The 13,290-nt window shown below is 33.9% G+C and overlaps 2 protein-coding genes across 3 annotated transcripts; both read right to left on the bottom strand.

Annotated features, from left to right (window-relative positions):
- Window positions 1–28: 28 nt before the first annotated feature.
- LOC124298150 (T-complex protein 1 subunit alpha) lies at window positions 29–3,419 on the bottom strand. Its single transcript, XM_046749804.1, has 10 exons — window positions 3,229–3,419; window positions 3,007–3,092; window positions 2,793–2,921; window positions 2,614–2,711; window positions 2,411–2,521; window positions 1,742–2,147; window positions 1,418–1,620; window positions 827–1,019; window positions 572–735; window positions 29–478 (listed from the first exon to the last, which is right to left on the bottom strand). The coding sequence occupies exons 1-10, from the start codon at window positions 3,299–3,301 to the stop codon at window positions 268–270; spliced, it is 1,674 nt and encodes a 557-aa protein (XP_046605760.1). The 5' UTR covers window positions 3,302–3,419; the 3' UTR covers window positions 29–267.
- A 672-nt stretch (window positions 3,420–4,091) lies between these two features.
- LOC124298138 (uncharacterized) lies at window positions 4,092–13,281 on the bottom strand. 2 transcript variants are annotated; one of them, XM_046749784.1, is made up of 13 exons: window positions 13,087–13,281; window positions 12,882–13,000; window positions 12,282–12,443; window positions 11,912–12,109; window positions 11,364–11,483; window positions 9,575–9,686; window positions 9,332–9,455; window positions 9,119–9,254; window positions 8,860–8,916; window positions 7,639–7,764; window positions 7,241–7,494; window positions 6,911–7,098; window positions 4,092–6,833 (listed from the first exon to the last, which is right to left on the bottom strand). In XM_046749784.1, the coding sequence occupies exons 2-13, from the start codon at window positions 12,898–12,900 to the stop codon at window positions 6,533–6,535; spliced, it is 1,797 nt and encodes a 598-aa protein (XP_046605740.1). In that variant the 5' UTR covers window positions 12,901–13,000; window positions 13,087–13,281; the 3' UTR covers window positions 4,092–6,532. The 2 variants fall into 2 exon arrangements, with proteins under 2 accessions (XP_046605740.1, XP_046605747.1); XM_046749791.1 differs by lacking the exon at window positions 8,860–8,916 and having other exon boundaries at window positions 13,087–13,279.
- Window positions 13,282–13,290: the final 9 nt, after the last annotated feature.

Here is a 13,290-nt window from a genome sequence, read left to right as displayed (position 1 = left end):
TCTTTAGGTATATCAAAACTCCTCGAAATTTGTTTTATAAAGCTTTATTTATCAACTTTATCGTTGTTGTTAGCAAATCGGTTATTTTTTATTAACTTAAAAAATGAATGTGTGACAATGTACGTCTCCGGTACAACGTTACCCTAATTAATTACGTGATAGTTACGTTAATTAAATTATGCGTGTCCATGTGACGTTAAGAAGTCCTGCTCAATAATTCAATGAGAAGTTGAAATGAAAACAAGAAAGCTTAAATAACATTCACTCTTATCCGTCTAGATCACCGGCAGCCATTGCGTCCTGGTAGGATCTATCATTGCTTCGCTCCGGGTCTAATTTGATCATGTCGTCAATTCGCAGAATAGTAATTGCTGCTTCAGTCGCAAACTTCAAAGATTTTATCTTAGATACTGCTGGCTCCAGTACGCCTGCTTTTTTGTTGTCCTTGACAACACCTTCAATCAGATCAAGGCCAACCCTGGAAAAAAATTATTCATCAATTATAAATCATTTTCCCTCTAAAAGTTAAGAAATGAGGATTATCATTGATTCAATTTGAACAGAATCTTACCATTTAAGATGGGCGTTATCAGCCTTGGTCTGGCTAGAATTATGATATGCTCTCAATTTAGCAACAAGGTCTGTTGCATCTTGTGCAGCATTGACGGCTAATGTTTTTGGTATAACCAGGAGAGATCGAGCAAATTCTGCAATGGCCAGCTGTTCTCTGGAACTCTATCAACATAATTGTTTTATTTAATTAATTTATAATCCAACTTTATCTATAGCCTTAATAGAGATGTAATATATAATGTTAGGGACCAACCAAAGACGTTGCAAAGTTTTCAAGATAGATTGACAAGGCAGCTTCAACGCAACCACCACCAGCCACTACCGATTTGCTTTCGAGTACTCTCTTCACGACACATAGTGCATCATGCACAGATCGTTCCATTTCATCACAATAGAAGTCGTTCGGACCACGCAAAATCACGGAAGCTGCTGTACGGGCTTTTGGGCTGTTGAATTTAATTAGAAAATGTAAATTACTTGATTCTTTATAGCTATTGAACAAATTGTTTAAAATTGTATTGATTTAAATATAATTCGAGATTTTGGAAGTTGAACATGACACAAAAAATCATACTCAATGTATTGTCTTTATGTTTAGAAAGTAATCCGTGTGATGAAGTCTCAAACTCCAATGTCCACTAACACTTAGGAGTAACTGACATTTGGAACAATACAGTTAATTTTATATTCAAATATTATGATAGATAATTTAGTTGTCTGAATTTTTATGTTAAATTTGAATTGATACTTAAGTTAAATATTTTTATATAATTGTGCTTCAACAAAAAAATGGAGATTTGTCCAGAGCAAAAAGGAAAAAGTACGTGGGGATAAAATATTATACCCTTTAATAAGGATCAGCTCATCGTCACAAACATTTTCTTGAACAACTTCTGCAGCCTCGCCTAAGAAGTTGGCATCAAAGCTTTCCTCTCCTTCCATATTCGTCAAAGACGTAAGGAAGTGAGCACCAGTTGCTTTGGCGATTCGTTTCAAATCAGCTTTTTTACACCTACGAACTGCCAATGCACCAGCTTCGACAAAATACTAAAACAATGAAGAAAAATAAATCATGTGAGCAAAGCCAGGAATATCGGTAATAACACCATTATAATGAAACTTCAGAATTAATAATATTCTATACTTTCAATAGAAAATTTGGAAGTACCTTAAGACAGAGGTCGTCGATGCCGCCACTAACGAGAACAACGTTAGTGCCAACAGAAAGGATTTTTTGGATACGTTCCTTGGTGATATCAGATTCACGTTGACGAACGCCCTCCAATTTTTCAGGATCAGTGATCAGTACTTCAACTCCCAACTTCATTTTGGCTTTCTGAAGCGAAAAGTCTAGGCATGCAATTTTTGCATTAACTATCTTCTTGGGCATCGCTTGTGATGCCACTGTACAATTTAAAGCATAACCGGGCACAAGGATAGACTCGCGTGCACTCTTTCCATGAGCTTTTAACACATTAACAGCTTTCACTGGATACAAGGCTACTCCTCTGTTATCATGGATTTTCACAGCATTCGCTGCATCCACGACCATATTAGCAAAAAAGTCCGCATCACTATATAATTTGTTAAGAAACATACCAGATTCCTTTCTTTTTTTCACTTTGTTTGATTTCTCAAGATGACTTAACTCTCCAACTTTGAATTTGAAGATGTTTTATGTCCAAATATATTTAAGTAATAGTGATTTACCATTTAATATATAAAAATAATTTACTCAAATTTAGAACTGGTGCCATGCTAAAAATTTACCGAACAGTAGTAGTAATATTTATTAAAAAAATTAATCATTTTTTTGTGATAGGTAGAAAAAGGATACGCCCCGATAATCTTACTTGACATTGACGTCTTGGCTACATTGACCAGACAGTCTCTGCCGAGCTCATCAACTCCGATAGTCAAGTGTTCTTGAATATACTTACACGCTTCTCTGCAAAGAATAAGATGATAGACACCAGGAAGGTGAGTAAATGTTATAAGTTGTTCCTAAGTGAAACAAAATAAAAATATGAAATTACTTACTTGCATGCAAGACGATATCCGCTAATCACAGAAGTCGGATGAATCTTTTGCTTAACTAGTTCATCGGCATTCTTCAATAGTTCTGCAGCAATAATTACCTGACAAAAGTACGTGCAGTAAATTAACACAGATTTGTTGACGAATCAATTACATCATCTATCAACCGTACATATGCTTACAACAGATGTTGTTCCATCACCAACTTCGTCATCTTGAAGTTGTGCCAGTTCCACCAATACGCGAGCGGCTGGATGTTCGACTTCAAGGAGACGCAGTATAGTAGCTCCGTCGTTGGTAACAGTTACATCCTGTGAAATGAGGATGGATTTTTGGAGGTATTTCAGTAGTATCAGATTGTCGAAAATTGATGAAGGTATGTGAAGAAAAACTTACACCGATATCATCGACGAGCATTTTGTCTAAGCCAACAGGTCCCAAGGAACTCTTTACGATGTTAGCGATGGCACATGCTGCCATAACTGTGAAAATTGAACTGCATTTAAGGATGTGCGGAATACGCGTAGAATAGTTTTAATCATTATTAGTGGAAAAAGACAAGCTAAAATGGTGACAAAATAATTTTAGTAAATGATTTAGAATAGGTTAGCGTATTACCATTTTGCGTGCGAACTGGAGCACCAGATTGTCTTGTGCCGCCAACGGAAAGAGGACTTGCTAACGTAGACATTTTCACGGTTTAACACACGGACTAACGAGTTGTTGCTTTACTTCGATAGAAAAAGAGCTGCCGAACGTGGGTGAGGTCGGTCAAAATCGCGTGTGTGACTCCATGGAATAATGATAATAATCATGCCGTTCGTCTGTCTTGGCTGGTGGACAAACGCAATCGTTATTTTTGATTGGTCGATGGTATTAAAATCCAGTTTCTCATTGGTCCAGAGATTTTAAAGACGCCCGATCTCTGATGGCGGTCCTCAACCGCGTGGGTACTGAGGTTCTTTCGTACTTTCTAGAATAAAATTGGAAACGCACATTTTTCAGCTTAATAACTTCGAAAAATAACTGAAGTACATCATTTCAGCTGTCTTAGGAGGTTTTAATAATACAACACTATCAGCAGTATTTTTTCTCTTTTTGCGTTAATTGAACGAGTTCTCAGGTTTTGGATGTCCATATTTGGTCACGGAATTCTCTTGGCTTCATTGTCATGATTCGATGATTCGCAATATATGCTATCCGCGGCACTGCTCATGTATAGAACTTTTTCCAATTTAGAAAGATAAAAAATAAAACTATAAAAGAGCTAAAATGATGTCCCGAAATTTTTGTATGTATTAGTCAAGTTTTTTACAATCTTATTTTCCATTGCAATATTAACTACTTTTAATGTAACATCAAATTTGTACTTAGACTACACCAAAATTTTAATGAAAAAGCTCTGTTCGAACGCGTGATCCGACATGACGATTACAAATTTTATTATTTTTCAAGCATTAAGAATTAAAGAACGCATAGTATTTAAATGACCCATAAGATATATTTCAACAAAATTCGTCAATGTCTCATAATTAACATTACGGACTAACGTACATTATGGATGGTCGCTGAATAATAAAATAAAATTCAGATACGTAAATGAATCAGAATTAATATAGAATAATTTATCGTTGTACAATAGATATCAGTAACCTAAAGTATATGCTAGAAATACATACATTTTTATTTAGAAGTCGTTTTTTTCGATAAATCAGACTCAATGATTCATATGCCTGCATATAATCATACTAAGAATACGAATACAACCAGTAATAGAATAATGAGAGCAGCATCACTTCCTAAAACACACACGGTTCAACTTTTCGTTATAATTGTAGTAATTTTATTGAATTTGGAACAAATTTTGTCTCGAGCAATACTTACAAGATAGACTGAAACTATAACTAATTATGGCTAATCTTGAAGCAATTAAAATGATTAATCGTGGTAGAACCAGTTCCGCGCAATGTATATGAATAAAGGACTTTGCTAGTGCCCGACGTGTTGCTTACATGGCTACAAACTAGTTTTCAGAAACCTTTTTGTATACCAATCTAGGAATAATACTTAGTGTTATAAAAACAAATTGACCATGTGACAATAGTAGAAGAAAAGACTAGCATTGATGACAAAAAATATTTGGCTTAAAATAACACAGTTATAAGCACGACTTATAGAATTTACACTCAAACCGCATTTTTTTTCACTTTTTTAAAAATGAAATTTAGGTAATTCGATGATATTGGTATCAGACCTTTAATAAGAACCTGATGTTTGATTACTTCATAATGAAACGCAAGATTCAAGTTTTCTGTTTATCTCATTGAGTAATTCCAATCGTATTTACCATGCCATTTTCTATCATTTTAAAGCAGTGCACCAGGTCAACAAGTGATCAACAAGCTCATCTGCATAAATCTTAGTTTATAATTAGATATTATCAATATTAGTCACAATTTAGATGGTAAGTAGGTAGTTATAAATAAAATAATAACACAACAATAAAAACTTTCAGACATAATAAATATAAAAATAAATAGAAGTATCTATCCACCAATCTATACCATAATTAAGAAGTTGTTACAAATATTTCCTCTTTGTATCGTGATTAGAAAATATTTACGCAAAGGATGCCATTCGGTCTTATAATCAGTGTTAGAAGTACTTATCTGAACAAAAAGTTTACACTGATAGTACTTCGATATATAAAATTCTTTGTATCTATTAAACTTGTTCTATATATATGCCCATCAATAGAGATTTTCATCTAAGTATATATTAATTTACAACAATTATAACTTTATTCATATTGGTTCTGGGTTGTTAGGAATGAAATCAAGGGGGTATGTCGTATTGGCTTGCGAAGGATGAAAAACACGAACAATGACAAACGAATTTTTGTTAAGTGAAATACCCCCAGAATTAGGAATTAGATAAATTTTTTCAATATAAATATTGATTGAATATGTCAGTGTACGTGTATATGTACTTATTATGAACACATTGACGCCTGCCATTCAAGGTTAAACTTTCATTAAACGCTATATTAGTGTTATAGTATTCACTTATGTGCTCAATAATTGAGAGACAACTGGAACGCGAGGTGTGCCGTTAATTTAATATACAATGAGTTGAAACATTCTAATAAACATTTATGTATTAACTACTTTAATAACGACTTGACTCTAGGCTGATGAATATGAAGTATTTTCTGCTATTCCTCAACCTTCAATATAGATATATACTCTACTATGAATTTAAAGGTCATATAGTGAAATCCTTATGTAAAAGTTTATGCGAAGGAAACCTCTATGCACCCTAAGTAGAAAAACCAAATGAGCCAGGGAAATAAAATTTTCGTCAGTTTTAAATTGAAGCAACTTGATTACTGATTTCACTGCATTTATAACTGAAATAGCTCGGACAGATCAATGTCGTTGACTATGGTACTAGAAGACTGTTGAAACCAACTCTAAATTGGGAAAAAGTTATTTAGACTATTCATGTCTAATAATGAAATGACATACATTTGAACAGATATAACAATACCGTGTTTTACACAATACTGACTAAGAATTACTAGAAGTTATTAAATGCATTTAAATTTACTTATACTATATTTAAAAGTGGCACATTGGTTTGTGCGTTTGAATCGATAGCTTATTACGCAATAATTTTTCTGTTATAACGTCAAATCGTAAATAATACAAAAATACGTAGATATTATAAAATGTTAATCAAACATTTATCCATGTAATATTTTGTAATACTATTCTCACTTTCGTATTATGCATTGTTAGCAAATTATAAAGTCTTGCTACAAAATAAACGCTATCAAATGGAAAAAATGTTAGAGCTTTAAAATCGTAAGCTTGAGTTCAGCATATATCGGAGTACTGATACTTCGACTATTTTTAGCATTTTAAACATTGGTTGGTGGATCCATTGCACATATTACAGCTTTAACTACGCTGGCTGCTGCCAGTGATGCATATGGCTGCCATTCCTTGGCTCTAGAACCATCTTTGTAATCTGAAATACCTCTTACAACCGCAAAGCTTTCGCGACAGTTACCCAAAACACTCTCTACCACTGCATCCATTTCTGCATCAAATGCAAGCACTCCAAACTTGGTAGCAAACTTTTGTCTGAGTTGATCGTCTCGGGCAATTTGACGTCCAGACGCTACTGGAGCAAGATGTATTCGCGGGCAGCCATCCAGTCTGTATAATTATTACGGTTATAATATGTTAAACTGTATGAACTAAAATGGTTTTATTATTCATTATTACAGGATTACCTTTTATTTTTTATTCCCTGCGGAGCAACAGGGTGAGCTACTTCAATAACATCCCTTTCACCAATAGCCATGTACAGTTTATCTGATTCTGGTGCGGGTGGTTGAAAGGCATGTTCAGACTGTGTGCTCAATGCATCTATACCTTCTTTTAAATAAGTTTGCCAAGGTGGTATTGTCCCATTGTCTGCCTGTGTGCGGTGTGAAATAACAATTTGTATCCAACTATTTAATTCCACAATTGCAATATAAACTTTTCGACAGCAGAAATAATTCAGGATTGAATGTTTTCTATGCGGGTTGAATAAATCTTGACTAGCAGATTAAACTCACCTGTGATTTCAGGTTCGCGGCGATTTCCTGTAGTCCTAAATTTTGCGGGCAATATTCTTTGGTTTCAAACAAATAACTTCCGTTTTCATGCATCTTGGCACTTTCGCAATAAACGTAAACGTATTTTTTGTTGAACGGAGTTAAATCTGAGACAACCACGTCACCCAATCTAACATGTTTGTTGTAATCGGTATAATGAGGAACACCTCCACCAACCCCAACGAGAAATACAAAGTCCACTTTTTGGAATGTTCCTGAAAAGATAAGTTGACAAAATTTCATGAACAGTCGTGTCAATGAAACTATTGTATTATACGACAATGACAACAATTATTAATCAGTATAGAAAAAGTTAATATAGTAAGTACAACAAGAAGGCAGAAATGGAAAACACCTACCGAGTAATCTAGTAGTTGTATTTCCAGCTGCAGTCATTGCTTCCCTGGTATGGCCAACAGTAGGCAACTTTGTGCATACAATTCTGTGAGCACCAATATTACCCAGTGTGTAAACGTTAGATTCTCCTGTAATGAATGAACAATTAGTTCTATCATGTATACAGATGGATTTTCATCCAAATTTACCCAGTGTATTTAGAAATATATACAATGGTGCTGAGTGCTGCTATTGTGAACTTACATAAAAACAATATTACCAGTGATAAATCGGTGTAGAATAGTATAAAAATACATGACAAAGTTGAGAATATTTTTATTTTATTTTAGGTCTATTTGCTATCACCTACTGATGAAATCAAAAACTGGCAATCAAGATCTATAGAAACTATCCTGTGAAAAACTTTCTTGTATAAATAGCTTTTCGCATTGTCTTTTTTTTTTGCTGACTGTGAAACAGTCCTTTTCATATTTTGAGAATTTCAGTCAACAAATGTCTGAGTCACAGTTCTTAACACAAATTTCAAACATAAACATGAACCCATCACCCCTGCATTACTTATGTTTGCAGACACTTGTACGAAATTTAATGACGCCACAGGGAATCTACAATAACAACCTGTAGAATACAAGGAAAAAATTTTGATTTCTGTTCCATAACTTTTTCTTGGTCTAATTAACAAATAATGAGAAAATACGTAAGAATCGAAAAATCTAGAATTGCTACTTGGAATGCGAATTTACCGTCTCAGTTATGGAAAATAGATAGTATATAATAACTAATAACTTAAAAAATACAGACAACGAACGAAAGCAAACATCAATATAAATTATTTCGAATAACACACATTTAGTTTTAGTGAAGTTATTTATAAACGGATACGCACGTCAGAAACAGTTGACAAATAATCAAGAGTGGAAAAAATTGCTCAATATTCTTGTTTTAGATTGATGAGTGATTAAGTTTACAGTAGACGAAGAGCTGAGGTGAATTTTTGGTTTCCAATCAGTTCATTACCACATTTCTGAAAGGTGGTCGAAATTTTCTTTTGGGTTGAAGTAAAATATCAATATTATGGACAATACACATGATTACTCCCAAAACGTTTATCTCAACACGAACAAACGTGGCACCAACGTCGATGTTTTGTGGACACAAGCGGTTCGCAAGCTATGAATTCATTCTACGTAGCGTTAATTCAATTATATTACAAACTACGTTACCAAACCGACACGTGACTCTTCGTACTCCATCAGTACCATCTGGAGAGCTTGCTGTACCTAAAGTATCATGCAAATTCGTAAAGTGTAACCCAAAAATTAAACGGACTGATCTTGTTCGGACAGAAAATGTTTACAACAATATTTATCAACATTCAAACGTAACTCGACCCTCTAATTCTTCTTTCGCAATACAACTATATTACAAAATACGGCATGTGTAACAGCTGTACGATTCAAAATCCGAATCATAAAGACTTACCGACGGTTGTGTAGCGAACGTAAGTTTCCTTATTTTCAATCATTGAATCAACAGCCAGTTTCTCGCAGTACTGAGCAGTAATAATAGCTATTGTTGGCTGTTTAGAGCTAACCATTGTGGGCATTTGCTTAACGACCTGAAAATATTGAATGCATGTTAAACAATGATATAATAATTATTTTACCACATACTTTTCAATTTCCACAGTTTTACCTGGATTTGAGTGTCTTGATGTACAATTCGGGTAAATGCTCCATGCTCCATTGCTTTAACAAGACCCTTTGCTTGTAGTTCTTTCAATATAGCTTCAACTGCAGATTTTTCCCAGCCATATTCCCTATGCGTTTTATTTTTGAACGATAAGTAATGATCGCGTATGCATTGAATGTATTAAGATCTGCATAAATCTAGAGCAATTGAAAGTATTGTAAATTTAAAGAGTAGAGATGGACTTACTGAGCCATATCTACTATGGTAACTGGATTCGGATATGCGGACTCAATCAGTTCAAGCATTTTGAACAAGGTCAGCTCAACGTGTTGTCCGATAGCCGTGTCATCTGCCGATGCTATAAAAAAAATTAATGATCATATTAGCCAATCGTTCAGAATCATGTTATTCAATACATAATAATGTTGATCACAAAAATTTAACCAATTAATATTATCAGGCATTACCATCACTGACAATCTTCTTATTGTATACTGATGCATCTAGACACCACTAGACCAATTAGTCATAGAAAGTTGTTTATAAGCCCTACAAATGGATTTCTTTCCTTCAATCAATTCAACTATTGCTATTGATCTCCGCCATCGAATCTTTGATAGCTTGAGATAGCATGTTTACAACCAATGACTGTTCAAATGTTCATTATATTTTTTATATTATAGACATCTTTTCTATTAATACAAATGACCATAACAATTCTAATTCAGTGTAAACGTTAAACTGTGTTCTTTAACTAATGGTAACAGGAAACAGCTGATACTCTATTCTCAGAATTCTATATCTGTTTGGTGTACCAGTTTCTTGAAAATTGCATGTCATGTGCTGCGCAAATGCTGCTACATTTTCAGTAATTCGTCAGAATTTCTAAACGAAACTAAAATAATCATCGGCTATTTTTCATATAAATATTAAATTGGTACAAGTTGAGTGCATTAAAAGAATATTAATATAATGGATTCCGGTTCATGTAAAATATAGAAGCATATTGAAATTCACTTTCATAGAGTACGTTTTTAAAAATTTATATTATAAACTCATGAAAATGTGACGAAGATTTAGTTTATAAACTGCTATTTGCCAGATTATCTTGGTACTTTCATGGTAATGAGTGAGAAATTGCCATATATTGCATTAAAAAAAAAAAAGTAGAAAATTGTTGTAACTGCTTTATTGATATTTTGTTATATCAAAATTTTGACGAAATAATAAATGCTCAACGAGATAAGTACATACTGTGAGTCTTGTCTAAGAAACACTGTGCATGTTAACCATTTATATCTAAGTTATTGATTATCGAATAAAATAATGTTATGTAAACCACAAAGAAAATACTTGTTAAATCAATAATGTTATGATTACCAGCATCAACGTTCAATAAAGTCAGATTGCAACAATTGCGTGGTCACTACATTTACTGGTCAATTGAAAAAATGAATAATGAAAAAAAAAAAATGTACTATGAATGATTACAATTAGCATTGCATGAGGGATGAACGATAAAAATATGTGAATACTGAAATGATGTTAGAGAATCACAATGCATGTCTGCAGAATTTTCAAACCTTTTTTAAATTTACCATGGAAACTAGTTGCTCATTTATTGACCAATAAAGTTTGCTGTGTTACGTGAAGCTGCAGATGAGGATTACCTCTATGTAGTAAATCTGCATTGAAATAGTCAGCTTGTGATCGCAAAAAAAAAACAGTGATTACAGAACACAATAAACGAAAGCCTATCAATTCTATCTAATCGAACCTGGTCGCTGAACATTTTTCTGAGACCAAGGAAGTGTCAATAGTAAATGGCCAAGTTGAGCTGTGAATAACAATGAATATTATAAAGCGTTGCCATGATATCACCAGTTGTAACTATAATAAAAATTAGACAATTAATATAATCCGCTATACCAACTGAATTTTCTTTGAACTTAATTGAAGAATTGATGACCTCTGTGTAGATATCTCAAATTCATTAATACTATGAAACAAAATGAATAAAAACAGATGTACTCACATGGTCTAGCCGGAAGCTCAACTGGCTCCTGTAATTGCTTTAGTTCAATCTCGAGCTTCTTGATCGTAGTGTACTTGTGTTGCATTAATTTCATTATTTTCTTTATAAAACCCACATAATCTGAAAAACGAAATTGTGTGTCATGTTTCCTTCACATATGGTCTTTTTGTTGTTGGCACCATAATTAAGTAAGTACATTCAGGATTTAAATTCAATTATCCAGGAAGATTGAGATGTAAAAAAGATTCTCATTCCGCTACTCATTAGTGGGGAAAATTTCCAGAACCTCTTTTCTGCCACTCAAAGATGTAGCATCAGCTAGCTATTTTAAGCTTGCGACATCAATAAATCAATCATTCCACGAATACAAGGTTTAAATCTCAGAGAAGAATTGTAAATACCTCATACGGTTATACAAGGTCGCCAAACTTTTTGTTGAAATCTCGAATATAACTTGGCAAGGCATTTTTTAAACGTATAATATATACATTGCCAATACAATTGCATGATTTTACTGCGTCACTGTAAATCTAAAGTCTGTAATATACCTCTGGGAAACTCTTGTGGGCTGACCAATTCACGGAAAAATTCCTGAGCAATGCTCGGCTGGTCCATGCTGGAAAGCGATTCTGCGAACCAAAATTGCAAAGTCCTTGATTCTTGTGTGTGTTTTCCTGTTTGTGCACTCACAAGAAACACCCTGAATTCCAGACATAATTGCGCAGGTTCGAATGCTCCATTTGATACTGAAAATGATGTGCCATTCAAACTATGTATTGATTTACGTTTAATTTAGGATTTCTAGTTTTACCAGCCACTTTCAAGTTAGCTGCTAGTAAATTACATCTTTCATTATTTGACATGTTTAAGATTAGGATAAGACTTTTCTTATACAGTAAAAAAACATAATAATCGTACCAGCACTAGCTTGTTTGTTAATGACGATTCCTTTGTGATCTCCGCCAGCAATGTGAACTTTGCTTTCATTTTCATTAATTTGAGGTGGATCGATCGCCTGGCGTTCGATTATTAACGTTGTAGAATTGGCAGTTTTGCACTTGGGTGTCATTACAATGTGTTCTGTCAAAAGATGTGTTTCATCAAGATGATGATGGTAGTTGTTTACAATGTTCATAAATGCAAAATTAGAGGGAAAATTCTTAGAGGTAAAACAAGATGAATAAAATTTAAAAGTAGAGATTCAGAAAATTCATTAAGAAATAAAGAATGACGATAGAAAATATGAAGTCGTGATTTACCTGAATTAACCTGATCAATTATGCTAATTGTGACTGAGGAAAATTTTTATGCAAAAAATTTTATTGTCAAATTATGTTTCGAGACAGGGAAGCATGCAAATGATTACACCGTAGAGAATATTGTTAACAATCCTGAACGTTGCTGATCTTGCAAAATTACGAACCCCGTTAATTCAAGATTGATTTGAACTAGTTTCGGATGGTTGGAACGAGAGAAAGCGTAATTTTTTGTGTAGTTACTCGTAGAAGTGACACTCACCAGTCTTGTTATCCTCCATATTAATTTTTGCGAGGGATTATGCACTTTGAATTTTGGTTAGTAGCGCGAATTGATAGCTCAAAAATAAATTACCGCACTGTTCTGTTGGGAAGAACAATCTGAAATTAGAATTATCGTATTTTAGAGCCGTAGAAACACAACGTAGACTACACGACAAACGTCGGCACTCAACTGTATTACTTACTGTACCAAATAACGTGATCGCATTGACTGTCACTGACAGAGCCAATGAATCGTGATCCAGATTTGGCGCGTGTATGCATGCATGCATGTACTCACCACTACTACTTGACAGTGACTGTACCGTCAAGTGCAACCACACCACTAGTGTGCATATGCTATCTTTTGCTACGTATGTAATATGTATGTACACGGCTTATCGCAATAA

Source organism: Neodiprion virginianus, chromosome 1 (assembly GCF_021901495.1).
Source record: "Neodiprion virginianus isolate iyNeoVirg1 chromosome 1, iyNeoVirg1.1, whole genome shotgun sequence".
Lineage (NCBI taxonomy): Eukaryota > Metazoa > Arthropoda > Insecta > Hymenoptera > Diprionidae > Neodiprion > Neodiprion virginianus.
This window is presented reverse-complemented; position numbering and strand designations above follow the sequence as displayed.

What these genes read in the sequence shown, in the direction of transcription:
- LOC124298150 (XM_046749804.1), bottom strand. Translation starts at nt 3,301, where the DNA reads ATGTCTACGTTAGCAAGTCCTCTTTCCGTTGGCGGCACAAGACAATCT. An exon ending in GAGCTGATCCTTATTAAAGG is followed by an intron (nt 1,020 to 1,417) that starts GTATAATATTTT and finishes TAAATTCAACAG; the next exon opens with CCCAAAAGCCCGTACAGCAG. An exon ending in AAAACTTTGCAACGTCTTTG is followed by an intron (nt 736 to 826) that starts GTTGGTCCCTAA and finishes TTATGTTGATAG; the next exon opens with AGTTCCAGAGAACAGCTGGC.
- LOC124298138 (XM_046749784.1), bottom strand. An exon ending in ATCAAGACACTCAAATCCAG is followed by an intron (nt 9,255 to 9,331) that starts GTAAAACTGTGG and finishes CAATATTTTCAG; the next exon opens with GTCGTTAAGCAAATGCCCAC. An exon ending in AAGAGTCACGTGTCGGTTTG is followed by an intron (nt 7,765 to 8,859) that starts GTAACGTAGTTT and finishes CATTCATTACAG; the next exon opens with GAGAATCTAACGTTTACACA.